The 24,090-nt window shown below is 45.2% G+C and overlaps 1 protein-coding gene across 1 annotated transcript in view; it reads left to right on the top strand.

Annotated features, from left to right (window-relative positions):
• Positions 1-24,090, top strand: part of PPAP2B (phosphatidic acid phosphatase type 2B) — an 80,385-nt gene that overhangs the window by 44,846 nt on the left and 11,449 nt on the right. The window contains exons 3-5 of the mRNA XM_004679044.2: positions 11,747-12,027; positions 12,423-12,480; positions 22,712-22,888. Of these exons, the coding sequence (XP_004679101.1) occupies positions 11,747-12,027; positions 12,423-12,480; positions 22,712-22,888 (516 nt within the window). The remainder of the gene's footprint in view (positions 1-11,746; positions 12,028-12,422; positions 12,481-22,711; positions 22,889-24,090) is intronic.

Genomic DNA, 24,090 nt, shown 5'->3' with positions numbered 1-24,090 from the left:
TTCCCTGATGTTTGTAAGAGTCTCTTCTTCCTCCTTACTAGATGCTGGCATTTCTAAGAAAAACCTGCCTTTAAGAGCCTACATGGCTTGCCTGTCTCCTGTCATGTTGATATTTTAATTAAAATGGTCCCTGACCTCTCAAGTTTCCTTGAAACAGTCATGTGCCATGGCCTTGGTTATAAGATGAGCGTGGCTTCCCCACCCCATATGGTGTCAGCAAAATAGCTTGGATAGTGCTTTCCTGTAATTCCGAGAAAGACTGGGTAAGCAAATAGCATAATAATTGATGTCCTTTGTCAGGTGTTCCTGAGTGCTTTAGAAACATGAGGACCACGTAGAAGCATTTCACCCTCACCAAAACACAACAGCTAAGTTCTTCTTAGTGTGGTGTTAAAGGCATAAGCCCTGGTTGCTGCCTGAGGTCCTCTGCTGTGGGCCACGTCATCCATTAATTGGCCCCATTCAGCTTCAGCTGGCTCATCTATTAAGTGGGGATAGCAACATCTGCTTGCTACAGTTTCCAGAATTAAGTGAGGTAACATATATAAAGTAACTCAGCCTGACACATTTAGTCTACTCAATGAATGTTCATTATTTTTTTATTTCAATCAACAGAGACTTTCTATCTGGGAAAACAGAAGTGGAAAAAGTCCACCCCTCCACCCTTTGGACTCATCATGTCATCTGCTCTTTCATTGTAGTTATTTAGTTAGAACCCACATCTCTGGACTCTTACTCCTGTGTTCTTGCTAGGAGGATTGTTCCTTCCACATCCCTTTGGCCTTGCATTTCAGCTGGAGATGTGTGGGATGTGAGCACCTAGTGAACCAGCTTGCCACTTAGCTGCCACTCGCCACCAAGACTCATGGGAGAAAGTAAAAGCAGGGCATGCTTTGTTGTGTGCAATTCTGGAAAAGCTACATGCTGAAGTAAACAACACCTTTTCCACTTTGCCTTATGACTGTCTTGGGAACCTGGCTGGCTCCGCCCAGAGTCTGCTTCTGATCAGAGGGTGTGACTGGCAGTCTGGGAGGGGTACCCAGAGCTGCAGCTAATCATCTCTTCCTGCTGCTCCCGCCTTCTGCTGAATGTCAGGTTTGTTTAAAGCTGGAGAAGCTTCGGCTGATGTGGATACCCTCACTCCTGTTTGAATAGTCCCCACAACAAAGGACTAGAATGTCGGTGGAGTGTAGAGCACCATTTAGAGATGCAAAGCAGCAGAGATTATAGGGAAAGCAGACACCTTTCTGTGGCAGGAGATATGGAAAAATCTAGTCATCTTGACCTCTTTTTCAGATGTATCTCAGATTCTGGAATTATAGCATAATATAAATTCCTTCCAAATCCACAAGGCAGTGGTTCTGTGCCTGCCTTGTAAAGTCATAATGACTCTAGCAGCAGTGAGATTAGGAGCAAACAGTCAAGTCCCATCCCTATCTCGCCTTCTCTCAGTGTGCTTGCACTGCGCTGTGAAGGTTATCATGAGCAATGATTCCAATATGGAAAAAATGCTCAGTGTTCTTTCTAAATAAACATGTGCTCGGTGCTTGCCTTGATCAGAGCCTGAAAAGGATTTATATAGCTTCTCAGTATCTAGGAGTTGACACATGGATGAGTCATGGGTCAATCCCCTTCTCCTTCTGGCCATAAAAATGCCACTTTTTCTCTCAGATCCTGTTGAATCTGATCTCTGTGATAATATTTCTACATGTCAAAGCTCAGACTTTGGCTTCATCTGACCTGGGTTCATGTTCCAACTTACGTGCTTATTTGTTCTTAAATATTAAGCAAGCCATCGATCCTCTTGGAAGAGAGCTATACTTTTGTTTCTTGTGAGGTGGTGATCAGAGTCCACCAGGTCCATAGGCTTCTGCGTGTTGTCAGTAAGAGTCATCCGTTTCGTTTCTGTCGTGTGCCCACTGGACAGTGTGCCTGGTGTCTTCCGTGTACTTTCTCTTCATTATGCTGGGTAGTCATCTGGGAGGCTGAGTGCTACAGGTTAGCCAACAAGAGCTCACAGATATTCAGTGACTTTCCCATAACTAATTAGTGGCAGAACCAGCCCAGGAGTTCTCTGATGCTAAGGATAAAGCTTTTAAAATAATTACATCTCAGGCCCTCCCTGGTGGTGTAGCGGGTTAAAGCACAGCACTAAGAAGCTAAATCCACTTCAGCATGAGTTTGATCCCCACCCCAAGTTGACCCACATGGTGCGGCAGACCTCTCCTGACCTGCCCGCTGCTCCCCTCAGCAGTGTACTTCGTCGATCTGCCTGTTCTGCTCCCCACTCTGTCTCTGGTGAAGCCTCTCACTGCCTCTGCACCTCTGGCCTGTACTGCAGTTCTGTATGCACAAATAAATAAATCTTAAAAAAAATAATAATAATGACATCTCTGCAGCCTAGTAAAGCCTATTTACTGTGCACAATTATTTATGGAGTACTGTGTGCAGCAGGTGCTAGGCAGAGTGGTGAACCTTAGCCCACTAGCTACCCGAAGCCATACTTCAAGCAGACCTTTCCTATAGATAGCCTTGTAATGGGAGGATGTGTGCGAGTGTGTCTTCTTGCGGAAGACTGAGGCCAGGACTTTTCCTCTTGTGCATACTAGCCTTCCTTGACTGCCTCTCTCCCCCCTTCCAAAGGTTACAGGGAACTCAGGGCCACCTCTCTCCTTGCGGCCACTGTGCTGAATGGTTATGTCTGATAACGTGTCTGTTTTCTGGTTACCCTTTGGCCACATCATTCCAGTCTGATGTGACTGTGTATGTTGCTGTTACAAGGACAGCCTTTGCAGGTCAATGTATATTTTTAACAGTGACAGGGAAAGTTGAGCATTTGGGGCAGAAAATCATAAGCTTGAGGCTAACGTGTGCCAGAGGATCTATGAAGCAGGGGAAACGTAACCTGCTCACTGTCCTAAAATCTTAAATGGGGCCCATGATGTACATGGGCACATGCTCTAAACCTCATGCAGACTTTTTGCTGGAGAGACAAGAAGAAGAGCTTAATGCTGCCTCCAAGACTTGTTTATTCAGGATCAGGCTTCAGTTGGCCCACATCTGGACTTCATTACTTCTTCCCTACCCCCATCTCCCTTTATCTGAGAGCGCACTGCCAAGAAAACAAGGTTCCCCAAGATTGCCTCCTCATTAAAGGTTAGTCAAGTTTTCAACACTGAAAAAAGTGAAGTCGTGCTGGCCCAGCGGTGCCTTAGTGGGAGACTCAGTCCCCCAGTTTACAATCCACTACATCTGTGCAATTACCAAGACCACCAACAGAGTGGCCACGGTATCCTTCAGCTGTGTCTTCCCCCATTGGATGGCTGCAGGGTTCTTTGAAGACCTTCTTATCCCGGGGGGAGGGTGGAATGGGCATCTACTGGTGATTTAACAAACACAGGCACTGAGATTATGTTGTCCAGGGTCTAGTGTGTTGCCTTTCCCTACCTTCCACATTTCCAAGTCCTGGAAAAGTAAGCCCTGCATTACATGTTGTCAATGATATTTGAGAAATCGATCTAATTTGAAAAATAGATCTAATAGAAAGGTGTCAGCATTCCCCATGCAAGTCAGTGTGCCTTAGGAGATGGCGGTGGGGAAGGTGGGTCTAGGGAGTTGGATAACAACATGTTTGAGCTACCTAATGGGCTGGAAATTGATTTATCGTATCTGAAGTCCTCTTCAACAGCCATGTAAGGTGGGAATGATTTACCCCATTTTCCAAGAGAGGGAGGTCCTGAGACTGACATGGGTGAACTGACTAGTTTGAGGTTATTCTGTTATAGAAATTGGGGGAGCAGGAATTAAATCTTAGGTCTGTGTGGCTTCAAAGACCTAGCACCTGGACTGACTTTTATTGAGGGCCCACTCTGTGCTAAGTGCTTTGCAGTGTGTTCTATTTATTTAGCTATAAAATGCTTTGGTTCCTAGGCAGGAGAGCTCAGTGTCTGGAAGAAGATAAAGCATCTACAGACCCCTGGGCAGATGACTACATGAGTTTGCAGTGTACTGTAGGGTTCATTTGAAGTGGCTTGCAGGGATGGCCATACCTGCTGCAGCTAGGTACTGGGGCGACCTCCCTGATACATGCAAACACTCCGATGGTGCCTTGGTTTATACACTGATGCATAAAACACAGATCCTGCCCTTAGAGCTTATGGTCCGAAGGGGAAGCAGAGCAAGTGTAGGTGGAACGCATTGTTAGAACCTCAAGGAGACTAAAGATTGGTCAGAGTGTGGACTGTGCAGAATGGGGGCCCTCGAGAGCTAAGAGCTTCAAGGAAAAATGACTACAAATGCTGTTGATTGTGTGATGTGTAAATAACGTGTTAAAGGAATTCAGGGGAACATCACCGAAGGTTATTTTCATTGGCGAAGGCTTCATCTTTATAACATCCACTGCATACTCGCCCCAGTAATTATTGCAATAGGCCTTGAGCACTTGGTGCTCTTGTTATCCCTGTTTTTATACGTAGGAAAGCTGAGACTTACAGAGCTCAGTTATCCAAGACGCATAAGTAAAAAAGACAAAACTCTCCCCAATACACTTTTTGGCACTTGAGTCCTACTTTGAAGGGGTGGGTGAGATTTTCATCAAAGATCTTGACAATCCAGAGAGAAGGGATTATTTCAAGGATGGTAGAGATGGAAGCAGAGTTTTCGGGAAACTGGAGAAATAAAGAAGGGAAGAAATGAAGTTAAGGTAGGAAAAGATTATCGCAAGCTTTTGAAAATCCTTGCATGCTGAGTTATTTTTTTTTAATTATATTAGCTTATTTTTACAATATTAGTTACATTTTTACATATTCGCCCATGTGCCATCAGCATACTGAGTTATTATTCCAACTAATTGACTCGAGATTGATGAAAGCTTTTAAAGCAAAGTTTTTTATATCAAGATAAGGATGAGACCTGAACCATAGTGGCAGCTGTGCAAAGGGAAGAAAGAGAAAAAGATGGATGTGAGACATAGAAGTAGGATGGACCAGAATTAATAACAATGGAATAAGGGAGAAGGAGGAGCCTAAGATTTCATGTACTACAGGTTTTCTTCCATGTAGGATGGCTAATACCATCCTAAGTGGAAATAACCACTCTTAAACTGAAAATGCATTTAATAGGCTTAAACCACTAAATGGCATAGCTTACCTAGCTTCCTTAAATATGCTCAGGACACTCACATTAGCCAATAAGATGGGCAACATCATCTAACACAAAGCCTGTACACAACACACAACATCCAACAAATGCTGGCAATATAGTTCACTGTAAGGAGTCATTTGTTCACCCTTCATGGTTGTGTGGGAGGCATATCTTATGGTTTCTACTGACTAGTGTCACTTTCCCACTGTTGCTTAGTAGTAAGCCTGGACTGTCAGTATATGTTTCATTGTATCTTGATAGGAAATAGAGGAGGAGAAATGAGGTTTGGGGTAGAAGTTGGAAAGAGTATGATCTTAGCCTTGATGAGGTTGACATGCTAATAATATTGGATTGATATCCAGTTGGGAGATTGGGAGTAAAGCTGATAAGGGTAAGGAGTAAGCTGAAATTAGACAGGGGGAGAGAGGGAGAGAAATGCCCCTTTGGAGGTCTTCTCACAGAGGTAAGAACTGAAACTAGTAAAGCAGCTAAGATCACAGCAGAATGCCAAAGAGATGTCCCCAGGGAAGACCTGGGGGAACCCAGATCTGGTAGAACCCAGAAGTGGAGCCATTGGAAAGAGAATCAAGTGTTTGAAAATGGGAAGAAAAGTATGATTTTGTGTCATATTAAGAAGTTAAGCAAATTGGAATCTGATTTTTTGGGAAAAGCATGGTGATTCCTGGTTTAGATCACATTCTTCATAGGTTGTGGGTCTAGGGTAGCCACTGTAATTTTAACTATCAAGACCTTCTGTGGCTTCTGTCTGGCCTTTCAGCTGTCCATTTGCTACAGATAGGAGTTCTAACTTACTCATAGAATCCAGAAACTATGCTGGTGACCTTGGACAGATGTAGGTCCTCACTGCTTTTTCCAGAATGTGAAACACTGACTTCCTGCCAAGAGGTGGAAGACAACTAAGAGAAAACTCGAAGATGAAATTTCTCATCAACTCTATCTAGTTACTAAAACTACTGCATTTTATTGCAGTTCATAGAGCTTTCAACAAATGTTTGTTGAATGAATGTCTTCTGGGCTGAAAGGAGCTGATCTGTGTAACCAAGAGGTGTAAGGACTGTGTGTCTCTCTGTGGCTAGAGGCCCTGAGGTGTGTGAGTGCTTTATATGATTGCACAACCTTGCCAGTGCGCTTGGAGCTTCTGTATCCCTGAAACTCCTGAGGCCATCAGTACTTCTAAGAGAAAGCCAGCCTGATGCCCCCAGACAGCACAGAGGATGCAGGCTTCAGTGACCACCCTGTTTCTGTACTGCTTCTGATTGAGGGTGATTCACTGGTCTCTCTGGCCTTCACCATACTCACTTATAAAGTGTTGATAATAATTTAGTAATTCATAGGGTGTTGTATGAATCAAATAGCATAGTGGTTGTGAAAGTGCTTTTGTAAGCTGTAAAGTGTTGTACAAATATTATTATTATTAAAGCAGATCAGATATATAGGGAAGTTTGTCCTTTGAACTCAGCAGGGGGAGATGATGAGTTCCCAGTCTCTAAAAGAGGGATTGTTGGGACACGGTGCAAAAGTTTTACTTTGGGAGGAATAATTTATAAATAGAGTGGAATGTTAAAAAATAACATAAGCACTTCAGTAGGGATGCCTGTGCTGCCTTGAATTTAGACTTTCCTTCTGCTTCATTGCATTGAAGAAGACATCTTCAGTAACCTGGGGGCCCTTCCAGATTCTGCAGTTTGGAGTGTTCACTTCAATGGAGCCTTTGGAAGTATCTTGGAAAAGGTGTTCTCGACAAGCATTGGTTAATTTTTTGTTTTCTCTTCTCCATGGAAGGAAAGGAGAGTTAAATTTTGGAGGGCTGCTGGGCTAGGGGATGAGTATTCAAAATATCACCTTCTTGGGTTGCCTGGCACCTCTAAGGTAGATATAATGAAGCTTATTTTTTTCCTAACTTTAATTTAGCAAAAAAACCCACAAGTTAATATGATTAAAGATACAGCCAAAAGTGTTAATTTCAAGATTGTTCATTGAAGCATTTTTTATAATAATGAAGATTGAGATATAATATCAGTGGTCAAAAACTTATGACTCATTTTGATCATAGTGTTGTCGGTTTTTTGCACGGTTTTGCACCGTGTCCCAACAATCCCTCTTTTAGCTGTTAAAAATCATGTAGTAAAGAATATCAAGTGCATACTGTATTCTCAATTTAAAAATAATTACTGTGCATTTTCTACATATATATATATAGAAAGATGAATGAATATTTTTGTATAAATAAGCTTAATAATATTTTATGTATATTCTTCCCAATTTCAAATATATGATAGATTAATATAATATACTTATGTGTGATACATTATGTAAAAAGCCTAATAGATTTTCTATATAGTTCATGTTGAAAGGATATATGTTAAATGTTGATAGTGATTTTTTTTGTTTGATTCTTTAAAAATTGCGGGGTTTTGGTAAGGTAATGTTAGCCCATAATACTGTATATGACTTAGGGGCACATTTATAAATAGAGTGGATATCCCATGGTGTCTATCCCATGGTGCCTTCCAAAGCAACAATCGTTCTCCCAGAACAAATATGGCTGATTAGTCTCCTTGTCTAGACAAGGAGACCTAAGCCCTGAGAGATGCAGTGACGTGTCTGAGGTAACACGTGGGGTTCAGATGGCTTTTTCTAGCTCCAAAGCCAGTGTTTCTTTGACCATTCTATGCTCTCTCCTTTCCAAGAAGTCTGCCCTAAGCTTGTTCCACATTTCTGGCCTATTGAGCTCCTTTTTCACCGGGAAAGACAGGAAGGGAAGCTGTCTTATAGAGGAGGCAACCTCACTGAGAGTGTAGCAGAGCTCAGGCAAGGACTGATCCCTTTCTGTCCCCTCATAGCTTAATTGCAATGCTTTCCCACTTTATTAGTTTCCAGATTCTGTGCCAAGAGCTTTAAAAGGCAGGTAGGGGAGAATTCTCCTGTGCTGACCTGGCAGCCTGCCATCACCCCCAGAATCTGTTGCTTGCTGTTTCAGTAAGAGATCAACATTGAAGGCATTTTTCTCAGCAGTGAAATTTACATATCACAAGCCTGCTGACTGAAGCAGAAATGCTGGCTCCAGGGGTTGGGGTCCAGGGGTGGGGACAGAGCCCTTGTTGGGGGAGGGAGAAGGGAGCTTTTATTTTATTACTCTGGAATAAAAACATTGTGAGTAATGAATAAAATCCGAAAGCAGTAAATCTAGGACTCCAGAGTTAGGTGTGTAGCATGTCGGAGAACAATTTAAGCCTTCGCCTCTTCTGCAGAGGTGAGGTATTTGGACTGCCGTTCACAACCGAATTTCATTAAATGGTCTTTTAAGGGTTAGGATTACAAGAAGCCAAGTCCGGCTGGTTCATAATGATGATTTATGACTGTGTTGTCGACTCCCCGACCCTTCTGTACAAGGGGATGGCGAAAATACATAATTTGTTGCTCATTAACTCCCAGATCTGTCAGGGGTGCCCCAGAAGCTATGTGGTCCTAGAGTCATATGTCTGCTAAATGGCTTCAACCTGGGCCTGCCCTTGAAAATATGCAGTTGGTATTCTACAGCGGAAATTGTTGTTAATAACAATAGGAATAATAAAATTATCACGATGTCGTCCCCTGCGGGATTTTGAAGTTGAGACTCAACTGTCTGAACTCCTTGCTGTGGCACTCACTAGCCTTGACTCCTCCAGATACCTGTCATCCATAGCGCCCCATCTGTGGTAAGGGTACATCGTCACAGAGTTGCAGATTAAGAGGAACTGAAAAGAAAAAAATAAATGATCAAAAGATTGCAACTAATATTGGCATTGTTCTTAGGAATTTGAGGTGCCCCCTCTTTATGGCACATGAGAAGAAGAAGCATTTCATTAGCAATTTAATGTTTATAATCTATGACATTGAAAAGCAGTTTTAGAAAGCAGGGGTATTAGAGCTAAAAGGAGTTCTTGTAATCAAGTCCTTTCTCTAACCATGATTGTACCACAAGTTACCTGCAAGTCATCAGTAAACTCTTGGAAGAGATGCTAACTTGCAGTAGAAACCCACATGTTCTCGTTCAGCATAAAACGGAAGTCACACTCCAGTTTCGGATCTGTGGCTGTGGAATGGCAAGAGGGCCCGGAAGCAGCCTGAGGGCAGGGACAGGGCAGGGATCTCCTCAGGGCTGCAGGGTGCCCTGTCCTCTCCCAGTATTCTTCTGCCACTTACTACCTTTAGCTGGAGGGCGAGTGGGGAAGGTGGCATTGAAGAATCAGGGTCAGCAGTTTTCAAGGCTTGTATCATGGTATGTAGCACCCTCATTTTGCAAACAGAGACTCCGGCTTACCCCACATTTATTTAGTGAGGAGGTTCGCCAACCCTGGCCCTTTGACCCTTAGGTTAGTTTTCCTCCCCCTGCATCGAAAGTCCGTGAGCATGATTTATATATATATTTAATATAAATAAAGAAGAGTAAAAAAGAGAACATGATTGAGGTAATAACCATCTGGAACTTGTTAGCCTGTAAGGTTATAAAGGGTAAAAATATAAACAGGTTCAAAAGGGGAGTTAGACCACGAGTGGTAGGAAAGAATGCTGGGCGGGGAGTCAGGACACCTGGGTCTAATCTTTAGCTGTGAGTTAATTAGGACCTCAGTTTCTTCCATATATAATGGCCCCTTTCATTTCTGACTTGCTATGCTTCTCAGATTTTAATCTCTGTAACGTGTTATCAAAGGGCTCTCGGTAATGTTTAGAGGATATTTCCAATTTTGCAATAAGGCTAATGAGAGGACTCCTCCCTGCTTGCCTGCTCCCTTTCATTCATTCCTTCATTCAACACTCTGTGTCTGAGCCACTCCTGCTAGGCCAGCTCCAGTTCTCTCCGGGGCATCAGACCCAACGGGCCCTTGCCTTTTCTCTCCACTCCAGAATCACACTTACCATGATCTGGACAGAGGGTAGCGTTTAGGAATATCCAGCATTTGTAAGCATAGAATCGCTGTATAAATGTCTGCTGTGGAAGCTGTTCTCCCTGCATACCTGCTCATCCTCAGCTCTGCTGACACTTCCCACCTGCTCTAAACCCAGATTTTGGAGCCTCCAAGGATGTAGATTGGATTCCACACTTTGAAGCCTTCCTTTACTGTAAATGGATAACAAGGGACTTAAAAAGGGATGCCAGGATGTGTTGAGTCTGTTGCTTCATTGTGATGGAAAACATGCTCTCTGGCAGTTTGAGTTGAGAAGCTTCCCCTCTATGAGACTTAACCGTTTATATCTTTTGTTTTGTTTTGTTTTAAAGATTTATTTATTTATGCATACCGAACTGGGGTACAGGCCAGAGATTCAGGGGCAGTGAGCGAATTTACCAGAGACAGAGTGGGGAGCAGAACAGGCAGATCAATAAAGTACACTGCTAAGAGGAAGCAGCAGGTGAGACAAGAGAGATCTGCTGTGCCATGTGAGTCACTTCCAGGGCTGGGGATCGAACTCGCACTGAAGCTGCTGCTGCTGCTAGCTGCTCAGTGCTGTGCTTCAACCCATTGTACCACCAGGTTCCTTGGTTTTTAGACCAGTGTGCTTTTCCTCATCCCACACTGTTAAAAGGAAAATGTAAAGAACACGTTGCTTGAGCCAGATCATTTCCCATCCCCGGTACCTCATTGAAGCCAGCAACCCTGCAAACACGGTAGCCTCCTCCCGTGCAGAAAACACTGAAGCTTGGAGAGGTTGGGTCACTGCTGAAGGACACCGGTAAGGGTCAGAGCCCAGTGCAAACCCACTATTTGTTCTGTAGCATTCACTCTTTTCTATAGAGCCACCCCCCCCCCACCTTAATGTTACCACAAGTCTGAGGCCCTTTGTAGAGTTAGATCCTTGTTGGTGATCCTTTACCCCAAATTCCAGAAGCTTCAGATTTGCTCAGATCCTCTGACATCTTGGCCACTTGTAATCATGTCCTTGATTCTTTGTCTGTTTATTTTTTCTGTAGCTAAGTCTTTAGATTCTCTCTCCTTTTCTTTCTCTCTCTCTCTCTCTCTCATGTATGTGGTCATGTATATATAGTTACAGTGTATAGCTAGATATATTTGATTGTTTTTCTTTTATTCTTTAAAGATTTATTTATCCATACAAGAACTGGGATATAACCCAGAGATGAAGGGGGTGAGAGGATTCACCAGAGACAGAGGGGGGAGCAAAACAGGCAGATCTACTGAAATAAATGGCTGAGGGAAGCAGTGGGTGAGACAGGAGAAGTGTGCTGGGCCATGCGGGTCACCTCCTTTGCCGGGGTTTGAACTCATGCTGTAGTGGCTAGCAATAACTTTATACTGCTGAGACTTAACATGTTATACCATCAGGGAAGCCCCAATGGTATATTTTTCTTTTTGCAAAGATAATATAAAACTATGCAGGAATTTTCTGATCAAAGGAAATAATGATCATGTTAGTGCTTTGTTTGCCTGTTTGTGTATTTCTTAAATAGAAAATTGGGATTTTATAGATTGTACTCTGCAGTTATATACTGAACGTTCTCTTATGTCAGTAAATACCCTGTTGAACAGCAAGCAGTTTTGATGATGGGTTTTGACACTGCTTAATTCCTCTATTGGTTTTCTTTCAGATCATCACAGGGGAATTCTATCGGATCTATTACCTGAAGGAGAAGTCTCGGTCAACGATTCAGAATCCCTACGTGGCAGCCCTCTACAAGCAAGTGGGTTGCTTCCTTTTTGGCTGTGCCATCAGCCAGTCCTTCACAGACATAGCCAAAGTCTCCATAGGGCGCTTGCGTCCTCACTTCTTAAGTGTCTGCAACCCTGATTTTCGCCTGATCAACTGCTCTGAGGGCTACATCCATGCTTATACATGCAGAGGCGATGACAGCAAAGTCCAGGAAGCCAGGTGAGACACCTCTTCCCGTGGCCACCCCTTGGATTCGGGTAGTTCAGTGAGTACTCACTAAGCACCTACCAGGTGCCAAGCCCAGTGCTCGGCCGGGTTTACATGGATGAATAAGGCATAATCCTGTTCTTGAGTTACAGTCCAATGAATGAGACAGATATGTAAATAAGCAATGATATAGCATCGATAAGTCTGTCCATTCATTCTTTTGTTTATTCATGCATCCATGGGTGCCTGCTCTGTTCCAGGCAGTGTGTCTACAGCACTACCAAGGATGCAAAACTGCACACAGAGATCAGTGCTGCTCTCAAGGTCACAGTCTAGGGAGGGAAAACAGACAGACGTTTATCAGGGATGTGAATGTGGCCCTTCATGGCCCTCTCTTGCTTTTGCAGGAAGTCCTTCTTCTCTGGCCACGCCTCCTTCTCCATGTACACTATGCTGTATTTGGTGGTAAGTACCTTCCCTCTGATATCGGGGGGTCCAGCATCCAGTCTCAGCTCAGGTCCCCTCTGTGCAGAGCCCTCAGAGTGTTTAGGGACAGGCTTCGCTGTGAAATCCTGGAAAAAGAGATTAGCTGGAAAAAAATTGGTTTGTTCAGAGCCTTGCAGGCCTTTCCAGGCTTTTCTCATTTTTCAAATAACAAATAATATTTGCTGTGCCTGCTTGGTAAGGATTGTGTACCCCCATTTTGAAATTTTGAGTAGATAAAGACTCATAGTGACATTTTGGGAAGCCAAGCACTGTTTTTTGAGAACCCATCAATTCAGGTGAAGCTTGCAGGAACTATGTAATAAAAGAAGTAACATTATCTGTAGTACTGGGAAGAATTAGTTAAGGGAGTCACAAAGAATTCCAATAAGCTGCCAAAGTTTACCTGAGTCCCAGAACTGTCACTGAAATCCTAGCCCCCGATTAGATTCCTTTTGTGCTCGCCACACCAGTCTTCCATACTTCACAGGGTCTGGGAAAATCACTCTTATCTTACTACGCCAGGTGATGTTGAGTTTACAGTTCTGCGTCCGTGAGCACAGGTGCCCATCATCACTCCGTCAAGCAGGGAATCCTCATCTCTCTGCTTCTCGCCTGGGGAGACCCAGGCCCAGGGAGGCTGAGCAGGGTGGTGTTGGGGGCCTTTCCCTAATGGAGAGCCATGGGCTCCCATGTTGCCATGTCCAGTCAGACTTCCTGGAGATGCTGGGAGGTGTAGGTGCTCTGCGCCCCCGTCACCTGCTGCAAATAGTGGTTGACCGCTGCCTCTCTGTGGGCGAAGCTTGGTCCCCCTACAGTTTTCTGTCCTTTTGAATGAGATCCACATGATAGTATTAGAATGCTTCCAGCTGCCCTGGCAGGGTTCAGCGTGAAAGGCTCTGAGAGCTCCGACATAGCTCAGAGGCACAGAAGCTCTTTGGAAAAAGAACATTTTAATTTCAACTTACTTAAAAAATATAATTCAGAAGTGAAAAAAAAAAAAAAACAGCAGTAAGGTTTTTGTTTGTTTGGCCAATTCTTTTCTGTTACCTAGGATGCCTTCTAACAAAAGGTGGGTTGAACCTACGCAGGGACGTCATTTATTTACAAATAAGACTTTCCTCCACTCTCCATCTTTTGATAGTTGTTTTTATTTTTGCTTTGCTCCAAGAAAGGGTAATTCAGCAAATATATTTAATTTTCTGTTCCATTTTTGTATTTTTATTCAGGGCCGGAAACAATTTTGTAAAGGTGCTGGGAGGAGTGGGTTCATGTTTTTCATGTTCCTTCAGTTTCTTCCAAGAGAAAAATATTTGATAATTTGGATCCAGCACCTTGCACTGTGGGCTCCTGGCCACCCAAATTATAAAGGCACTGGTGTGTTCCTGGGATCTTATGGGTGCCAGACACTGTTAACTGTCATATTCCCTGTTTCCAGCTTAAAACAACCAAACCAACCCAAATCTAAGAAGTGAAGGAATAAAAGTTCCAAATCCTGTAAGAGACAGAAAAGTTCTTTGAAGCCTGGTATGCATGGTTTCAGCATTGTCGTGCGGTTTTTACATTATACTCCCACTACAAAAAGCAAAACCAAAGAGAAATTCTCTGCAGGATAAACTTAAAGAATGGAAGCTCCTGAGCCCAGTTTCAATTTCACCTGAAAGCCGCCTGCTTTCTTCAGATCTGCTTTAATGCAGGAGATCAGAGTTTGAATTCAATGCTTCCCTCCCGCCACCATACACCCCAACGCCTCCTTATTAGCTGTGATTATGGCAAAATATCACTGTGGGGATGATGGGTGAGAAGTGAATTTTGATTGAATGTTTATTTGCATCTCTCTGAGGGAGGAAAAACTTAGCTTTCATATTCCTGGGAGAAAAGGAGGAAGTTAGGAGGAGGAAAGGAAAAGGAGAAAGAAAAGCGCCTCCTTGATCTTTCATCCTTAAATATGTAGTTAGACATATACACAGGTGCACACACTGGCTCTCAGGAGCTCTGGCAAACAGACACTCAACATCACTCAGCATTGGTAATTCACAGATATCCACGCACATATCATGTCACATAGACACAGGGTTCCATTTGTAGCTCCAAGGTCAGCTTGCTGTGAAACAATCTCTGAAACTAAGTACAGCGCTCTCTGTCAGGGCCAGTTCTTATATGATAATACACAGAAATGTCAGCCCTGTGTCCACTGTGCAAAGCTTTCTATAGGAAGTGTGGAGAACACCATTGTGTCCAGGTTGCTGGATAATCCTGTCGGCTTTCCCCCACACCACTGTATGCATCTCATCTCAGTCTGGCAGGCCTGAGCAGGAGAGATCTGGGTCCCTGAGTGTGGTCTGGGCTCTGTTGGTGCAGCCAGTGACTCACAGCTTCCCTGGAGCGTTGGGGAGAATCACATTTAACCAGCTTTGCCTTTGGAGTCCAATGGAATTCTGGCCATGTGGAGTCACGAGGGGCTACTTAGCTTTGCAGCCTTGTCTGTAAAGCGGAGAGTCAGCTGTTTTGCAAAGTCATCGCACTTTTCTTCTCTAAGCCCCATCTTCCCCATCTCTGTCAAATGCAAGAGCTGAATTAGATGGTTTGATCTCTGTGGTTCTATTTCAAAGATGTTTGAACTTCCTAAGGGCTCAAAGAGAAGATGGAAAGCCGTCGGGGACTAGCTTATGCCCACATTACCATGGAGTTCAAAGGCATCGGCCACCAGAAGCACTGGCCACTCCTACTCCAGGCCTTTCAGCACCAGCTGCCATCTGGAGCCTCCCCTGGCTTTGAAGGGCACTCCATGTTGGGTTTTGATTTGTAAAATGGTTAGCTGGGGAAAGCCATGCCCCAAACACCAAATTATCTCTGGGCAAGGAAGCTTAAGGATGAGGTTAAGGCTTGTTAGAGATTAATGCAAATTCTAATAAGAAAAATCCCACAGCATGTATAGCATTAAGCAATGCTTCCTACCCTTGAACCCTGCTCTAAACCCCAGAGGACCACATCTGGATTGGCCTGTACCATGATCAGGGAAGACTTAGCTGCCTGGATGCATGGTTCTTCCAGGGCAGGCACTCTGCTACCTTCTGGGCTATTGTGATGTACCAGACCTGGGTCCGGCATTCCACTCAGTCCACATTCAATGTTCAGGTCCCCTTTAGTGAATGCCTATTATATACCACATTCCATGCTGGGGTGGGAATAGAGATTAGTAAAGCATGGCCACCGATCTTGGAGAATTGGATCTAGAGTAACGAGTAGACAGTGACAATAGTCTGGTACATTGCGCAGGAGGATGAGGAGGTTATTATGAAAGCATAGAATTGTGGCCCCCATGCCAACTGGAGTAAAGGGTGATAGAAGCCAGGAAATTCTTGCAAGGAAGGTGATACATGTGCAGATGGGAGTACTGGAATAACTACCTGTGTGCCCATGAACGGGAGGATGGTGATTTGGGAATTGCAGGTACTCGGTGCAGGACAGCCTTGGTGGCTGGTAGGGAGCAGTGAGTGGAGGTCACCAGAAGAATTAAGAAAGCCTTTGGAATTCTCCATCCCAGCTCTTCCTTTTGCAGCTCAGATTAAGCAGCACAAGGTCATGCCAAGGACCATGCTTCTTTTCCAGGACCACTTGCTAAGACGGTGAGAGGCTATGTGGTAAGGGACGATCTCTGCTGACTCTGCTGAGCTGTTCACCTCTGGCCTCTTGGCTGCGGTGCCTGTGAGAACTGCCCACGTGTCAGCTGGAGGGTTTGTCGGGTGCCAAGGAAACAGGGAAGTGACTGCACTCTGCTAGCCAATGTTCTCCAGTCTGTGGTTGTTAGTCATTGAGGTTTTGTTCAACATAGAGTCCTAAAGCAGTGGGTCTAGTATATCCATGAGGCATACCCACAGATCCTGGGAGTGACTGGTGAACCCCTCTGTAGGAACAAGACAGTTGTTTCAAGGGCATGATATTTTTTTCATCCGTCCATCTGTCTGTCTGTCTGTATGTCTGTCCGTCCGTCCGTCCATCCATCCACCCACCCACCCACCCCACCTACCCACCCTTCCACTCATTTCTATGATCTGCTCGGTTCTATCTAGTGTGAGCTCCCAGAGCCTCTGCAAGAACTCACAATTATGTGTGGAAAGTCTGAAAAGTAAATACCATTGACCTTTGGACAACATGGAGTTTAGGAGCACTAGCTCTGCAGTTGAAGGTCCACCTCTAATTTTTGACTTCTAAAAAATTTAACTGCCACAATGCCTGCTATTGACCTGAAGCCTCACTGACAGCATAAGTCAATTAACACATGTTTTCTGTGTTAGATGTGTTACAAGCTAGAGGAAAGATAATGTGATTAAGAAAATCATAATAAATATATATTTACACTACTGTACTGTTTTATTGGGACTGTAAGTTTATGTTGTCCATTTATAAGAAATCTGCCTTTCCGTGGACTCATGCTGTTTAAACCACATTGTTCAAGGGGACTGTAGTTGCAAAACAGTTGGATAAGTCCCCTGTTGGGGGCGGGGCTGAGGTTCTCATACAGCAGAGAGGGTTATTGCTGCTGCTGCTGTGGAGTGTGCTAGGGCAGGTGACAGGCTCTCCGTAGCCCAAGATCGAATGTTCAGCCATTCTCCTACTCTCACTCTTACAAAACTGTGTCCCTGACATGGAAATTAGTGTAGTATGACGGGTGAGTTAGAGGAGCCTAAGGTCCCTCATGTTCTGCACAGGTTGTCCATCAGTCTGCTGACCACTGCCTAGTCCCCATAAATTGCCACTTTCTCAAAAAAGAACCAGGAGCTCTGTGTGCAAAGCACTAATAACCTAAGGAAGCAGGGTAGCTCTGTGGTTAGAACATGGCCTTAGAAAGAGGTAAGTCAATTACCGCATTACTCAGAGCAAGTGACATGGCCTCCTGGGGCCTTGATCCTCTGTAGAATGAGGGCAATGTATCCACCAACAGGAGGATTCTGCCAAGGCAGGGAATGTCATTTACAGCACCTTCACAGGGTCTAGAACGGTGATCACCAACACGGCACTTTCTTTTTTCCCTCCAGCAGACAGAACAAGATCTAGTTCCCCTATACCAGTGCCAACACTCAGCCGAAAGAAATTTCTGTTGTGTCCTAAAAGTGGAATTACTTGCCAGCGAGATTCTAGTTTGGCATCATGTGGACGAGTCACCAGCTTGTGAGCCAGCATCAGGCATGGGCCACCAAGGCACTTGGAGGAGGGAGACACTTTTCCCTGTGGGTCAGTGATCTGGATGAACTTCCAGGAAGAGACAGGCAGGGACACAGACAAAAGCCTCCTTTTCAGTTTTAGCGGCTGGGTCCCAGGGGTGATGGAAATGAAGCCAGAGGACAGTGCAGACCTGTTCCACCAGTATGCAAATCACGTAGTGAGACACCAATGACTTAGCAAGAACCGAGGGTGACTCACTCCACATCTGACTGTGCCGGTTCAGACCCGAGGAGCCGGCTTGGATTCAGCCAACCCTTTCTAAGGAGGTTTTGTTGGGATTCTACAGAAAGGAGAAGAGGACTCCATTTTTGGAGTGAATTCTATGTGTGAACTTTCAGCGACATCTTTGGGGGGTAGATGTGAAGGGGGCAGACAGCCCCCTTTCTGAAATCTTTGTTTCTCTAATCAGCAGTTTTATTTAGCCATTTGCAGAAAAACCTCAGTCCAGGGAAGAGATTGCATGTTTCTCTTCTTTTTTCAGGAAGTTGATTTCATTCATGTGTGTCTTGCAGAGTTTTGAACAACTAGATGCTCACATGTTTTATTAATGAACAAACGTCTTTCCATTATGTGAGAGCAAACAGAGATTCTGAGAAGCAGAGTGACTTTTCCAGGGTCACACAGCTGGTATGTAGCAGAAAATATTCAAATTTAGTTGCTCAGACCTCAGATCAAATGCTATCTGCAGAGGCCTTAGAGCAGATGGGGAAGTGAAAAGGGATATTACGTGACCACTGGGCGAGATCAGGATGATTTAGGCTTTTTGGTTCTTGCGGCATTGTGCTCACCCCTTTCCTAACTACCTTTTCCTAACTACCTAGCACTTGTCTGAAGCCCCTGCAGGAATTCTGATTCTGGAACGTCTCTGCTGTTTGGTCCTGGGTAGGGGACACAGCATTTTTGTGGTCAAACGTCTGACTCCCTCTGCTGCACAAGGAGTCCCCTCCTCATGGAGAGGGAATAAATGGAGCCTCCTATCCCACAAGGTGACCCCATGCTCAAGTTTCCAAGGCAGCTGGCATTCCAGAACATTCTCGCTAATTCTGGGGAGGCCCTGGCCTTTGTCCCGGCGTGGTTCCTGCTGGCTGAGCTATGAGCTAGCAACATCCAGTCCAGTTAGCAGCGAGATTGATGTGGGATTAGAGGGAGTTATCAGATCCTTTGATCAAACTCAAAGCCTGTTGCCACTAGCTTATTTCTCAAATTAGGTGAAGCCACTGGGTGGAAGGTCATTGTGTAATCTTGTTCTTTAGTCATTTACATGTTTTGTTCCAACCAATCACAGTCAAGAAATCTTATTAACCAAGGCAAAAAGGCAGCCTCATTTTCTGAGGGGCGCCTTTGGGCCCATCTTATTCCAGGCAGGGTCTTGTGCTGTCTCATTTGACCCTGGCAATTTGAAGAGGGAGAAACTGTTCACTTCCCCATCTATGCACAGTTGAGGTGATTGAGGCTTACAAATAACCACACACTTAGTAAATGATTGAGCCAGAACTGGCATGCCGGCCCAGATTCATGACTGCTTTGCTTCCCCCTGAAGCCCCTGCTGCAGACACCAGCTCCATCCTGAGATACTGAAACATTTCACCATGAGCTGGGAGGTGGACTTGCAAGCTTCTGTCTGACACTGAGTCTCTGGGCCCATTGCTTCCCAAAGGGAGTCTTTTCCCATGGCGCCCCACTCCTTTCTCATTCATAAGCACTCCCTTCCTGAAGCTATTCTAATGACTGGTCTCTTCCTCTCTCCTCGAGTTCCTTTCATGTATTTATTTTTTCTTTTCTTGAGCTCTAGCCTTAAGTGTCTGAGTCAGTGGAAGGGGAGATGGGAGCCTCGTCCGGGAGGGAACACACCCTTCCTCTGCTCCGCCCTGGTTTCCTAGGCCGGTGACCTAAAGGCCCCATGCAGGGGCCAGGGGAAGAGTTGGAGGTTTTCCAACAAATCTTTTCTGAGGACCTGCAGGTTTTTCAGTTGAGAGAAATGAGACCATCGAAGGGCTTTTTATGTCCAAATCAAAAAAAAAGTGGTTAGAGAGTAAAATCGTCTCTTTATTGAGCAGGTCAAGGTGCAGGCACTTGGTCCCCTGGGTCTCCAATCTGTGCACAGCCTGTCAAACAGTGGTGGCTATGCTTCCTTAAAGTGTGACAATTCTGAAGTGCAGCGAGATGTTGCTGATGAAGTTCTGCTCTTTCTGTTACCCACCGCACCCCAGTGCACAGCCCAGACTGGCTGGAGGTAGGCCAGGTAGGCCCCATCTATGCATCAACTGTGCATAGATGGGGAAGTGAACAGTTTCTCCTTCTTCAAATTGCCAGGGTCAAATGAGACAGCACAAGACCCTGCCTGGAATAAGATGGGCCCAAAGGCGCCCCTCAGGTGGTGGACACGCCGCCGGCGAACTGCTCTTTGTTCTGGGACTTGCTGACGTCCTGAGGACCTCTGTTGAGCTGCAGCTACAGGAACACCATCCCCATGGCCACTCCCAAAAGAAGGGGCCTTTGAGTGAGGAGTGCACTGTTGCAGTCAGTTCAGCAGAAAGCAGGGAATAATAGCCTTTGATAGGCTGATTATTTTTTCTGGTACTGTGTGCCTTCCCTAAAATCACTTAGTTTTTGACCGTGACTTACAAAAACGTTTCCCAGTGATGACTCAAAAGACCCTTAGCATTCCAGGCAGCATGACTTGGGAAAGACTTCCTGACTCGGTGAAAGCCAAGTTTATTAATTTGACATCCAGCCCCCTCCCCCCCCTTTATGAACTGTCCCTGGTAGCCTTGGAAGCCATCTCCTGTCCTCATTTCTCACCTCACGCCTCCTCCACTCCCCATCCCCACCCCACGCACCCCCTTCAGCTCTCCTGAACTACTGAACTAACTCAAGTTCTCTGGGTCTTTGATTGCTGGCTTTTAAGCCATCTTTTGGCCTGGAACACACCCCTCACTGCCATCCCCTTAAACTCCCAGCAAATTCACATTCATCTTGCTGATTCAAGTCAAGTATCCCTTCTCCTTAGTAATTGACCCTGGCCCCACAACTTCTAGTTCTCATGAAGCCCTCAAGTACACTTACTCGCTTGTTTATTTTCTGTATCTTGTCCCCCCTGCTCCTCCACTACAGTATGCTCAATAGAGTGGTAATTATAACCTTGCATTTTTGTGTTCTTAGTACCTATCTTAGTGCCTGGGTTGTTTGTTTATGTATTTATTTCTTCTGGCTAGTTTGACCTTTAGGTTATTTTTTAAATATTTAAAAAAATTTATTTTAGAGTATTTTTTCCACTTTCTCCCCCAAACCTTTTTAGGATGTCCATGGGAATCTGATTAAAATCACATGTTTATACGTTTGTAAGTTGAATGTCCTTCTAAACAAACATTCTTAATAAGTAAAAATTCTAACTATCCAAACTGTCCTTTATGTCCCTTACTTCGTAAAGGTCCTATGCAGTTTTGGTAAGCTAATTACTATTTATGTGATCATCTTTGCTGTTATGAGGACTTTAGACATTAGCTGGTTATTATTTTTTATATAGAAACCCATTAATCTTAGATTTCCCAATAATGCATTCATATAATTTCAGAATGATTATAAAGTTGGCTGCTGTTTCCATGCCTGGGATTTTTGAAATAGTTTTTCTAGTTGAGGATTCAGTGCTAGACACTGTTCCTCCTCGGACAAGAGTGACTTGGAATCTTCCACTTTTCTGTCTCCTGTGGGCCAGTGGCTGCCTTGCTCTGTACTGACCACTGAAAGGAAGGTGTCCATTTGTCTCAAGAAGGGCAGAATCTCCCCTTCACCACTGTCACCGGCCTATCTTCAGTCCTCCAACCCCACCCTCTGTTCTCTTCCCCTCTCTCCTGGCCTCTCCGCCTCTCCAAGTGCTTTGCTTTGATTTGTAGTCGGAAGTTCCCCTTGTCCCATCGCCTCTTCCTCCTCATTTCCCAAGTTCCCACAGGAACCTGGGAAGTAGGTTGTGCCCAGAGGTTAGAACGGAAACTGTAACAAGATAACTCCGAGAGACAATGCCCAGTTGACGTCACTTCAATTTAGTTGCTTCGGCTGAGGGTGGGTTTTTTTTGTTTTGTTTTTTTGGCTTCCATTTTTCTTCAGGTTACTCTTTACCCGCCCAGTCCAACATTGGTTAACCTAGATTTGATAGCTCTGTTATTGTCTGATTCGGTCGTGTATTTTCTTATATTCTAATTCAAAAGTCATAGTTTCAGGTGATGGCGTAGGAGTCTGCCTTTTGATAGCATCTTTCCTGTGACTGGCGTGATAAGTGCCCCTCAGAGTCATGTACTTTATTTCATTGGCTGTCTGGCAATGAAGAAGCAGAGTGAGTGGAGATTAAAACACAAAAATGTGGGCTCTACCTGGTGGCGCCACGGGTTAAAGCAACACATTATGAAGCTCTCTGAAGCCACTGCAGCACGAGTTCAATCCCTGGCCAGGGAGCTAACCCACATGGCACGGCAGACCTCTCCTGACGCGCCTGCTGCTCCCATCAGCAGCCCTCTCTGTCTCTGGTGAATCCTCCTACCCACACCTCTGGCCTATACTCCAGTTCTGTTAAGCATAAATAAATAAATCTTTAAAACACACACACACACACAATGTGTAACTGACTTGTCATCAACTGTTACTTTCCCTGGTTACTGTTCTTTAATTAGTTCTCTCAAAGATATAAAAGGGCAGTGACATTTGTCAAGCAACTACTGTGTGCCAGGCAGGGTGCTGTGGCCGCCCTCAGATATTACCTTGCTTGGCTTTCCTTTAGCTTATCTCCCAAAAAGAACTCGACGTTTCTGATTTGTTAGTATGGGAATGAAGGCTCAAGGTTTAACTCTCCGGCTTGTCCAAATTGAATGTTCTTTTTCCATCGTGCCACCCAAGGCCCAGATGGTTCCAGTTAGCAAACACGTAGCCTGTGTGGACCTGGTGTTCCCATGGCCTGCCAAGTCACTTAGCATCTGTTCGTTTTATCTCTCTCCAGCTGTACCTGCAGGCCCGCTTCACTTGGCGAGGTGCCCGCCTGCTCCGGCCCCTGCTGCAGTTCACCCTGCTCATGATGGCCTTCTACACGGGCCTGTCCCGAGTGTCTGACCACAAGCACCACCCTAGCGACGTCCTGGCAGGATTCGTTCAAGGCGCCCTGGTGGCTTGCTGCATAGTAAGTAGCTCTTGTCCTCAGTGTGCAAGCAGAGTCCTGGGCTGCGGGCTTGGTGAATGCTTCCAGCTCGGTGACCAAAACCGGGCGCTCTCGATCTACTTCTCTTCTTGGAGAACCCCTCCAGTGGAAAGAAAACCGTTCTTGTTTCCTTCCAGCCGGCGAATTTTGCTCCGATAGGGTCTACAAATCCTCTTCTGTGTAAACACAGTGGGGACTCAAGGAATGCTGCAATGGAAGAAATACTGTCCAACTTGCTCACTTTCAGGAAGAGGAAATATAGGGTTCAAGAGGGGAGGGAACTGGCCCCAGGCCACATCCCCTGACTCAGAGTGCTCATGAGCCACTGTCAGTCTTCTCAGCTTCTGGGAAGACACCCTGCTCATTGTGACCTTTAGGGTGACTGGGTCAGACTTAGGGTGTGAGAGTGACTGGAGTAAGGGGGAACTTTCCCCAACTCAGGACTTTGCGGTTACAGACCTCTTTAAAGAATGGCCTTGGGATGGGCCTCATTCTGATTGGCCCCAAATGTATAGCTCTCTTTTCCTGGACTTCATCCCTCACTCCAGTGCAAGTGAATCGGGCATTCCCCCTCTTTGAGCTGCATCTCCTCAGAAATCTCTGCCTTTCCCACCACTGATAGTTAGAGGGGCTTATTCAGCAAACCTAACAGAGTGCCTGCCTTGGTGGTGTGGCTTCCTGGGCCCCCTCAGAGTTCATCCCAGCCCAGCAGGGCTCCAGACAGTAAGAGCTCCCTGTCTGGGCAACACAGAGTAGGCTGTATTGTTAGTGTGGCCTTTGCTTATTCGTATGGGGCACTGTGGTCCAGCTCTTTGTCCTTCCTTGATTTCTAGGCCTGGTTGCAGCTGCTGCTCATCTCCCTGTGATCACCCTCTCTCTCTACTGTGGTATTTCTCTGGATTGAAGTTGTAGGCGTGTCTCCCTTTAGTCTGACTTCCATGGGTAACATGTTGCTCTCTTACGTTCCCCCCAAGGCTCCATAGGGGCCCTAGCTCTGAGTGAGTGCATGTGTGCTTAACCAGCTACAACTAGACTTGACCAGTGGATGTAACCCCCCTTTTTTTTTTTTTTTAAAGATTCATTTATTTTTGCATACAGAACTGGGGTACAGGCCAGAGGCTCAGGGGCGGCGAGAGGCTTCACCAGAGACAGAGTGGGGAACAGAACAGGCAGATCAACGAAGT

This window comes from Condylura cristata, unplaced genomic scaffold (assembly GCF_000260355.1).
Source record: "Condylura cristata isolate star-nosed mole 26May11 unplaced genomic scaffold, ConCri1.0 scaffold00008, whole genome shotgun sequence".
Taxonomy (NCBI): Eukaryota; Metazoa; Chordata; class Mammalia; order Eulipotyphla; family Talpidae; genus Condylura; species Condylura cristata.
Note: the sequence above shows the minus strand (reverse complement) of the source record. Positions and strands in the feature narration are given on the sequence as shown.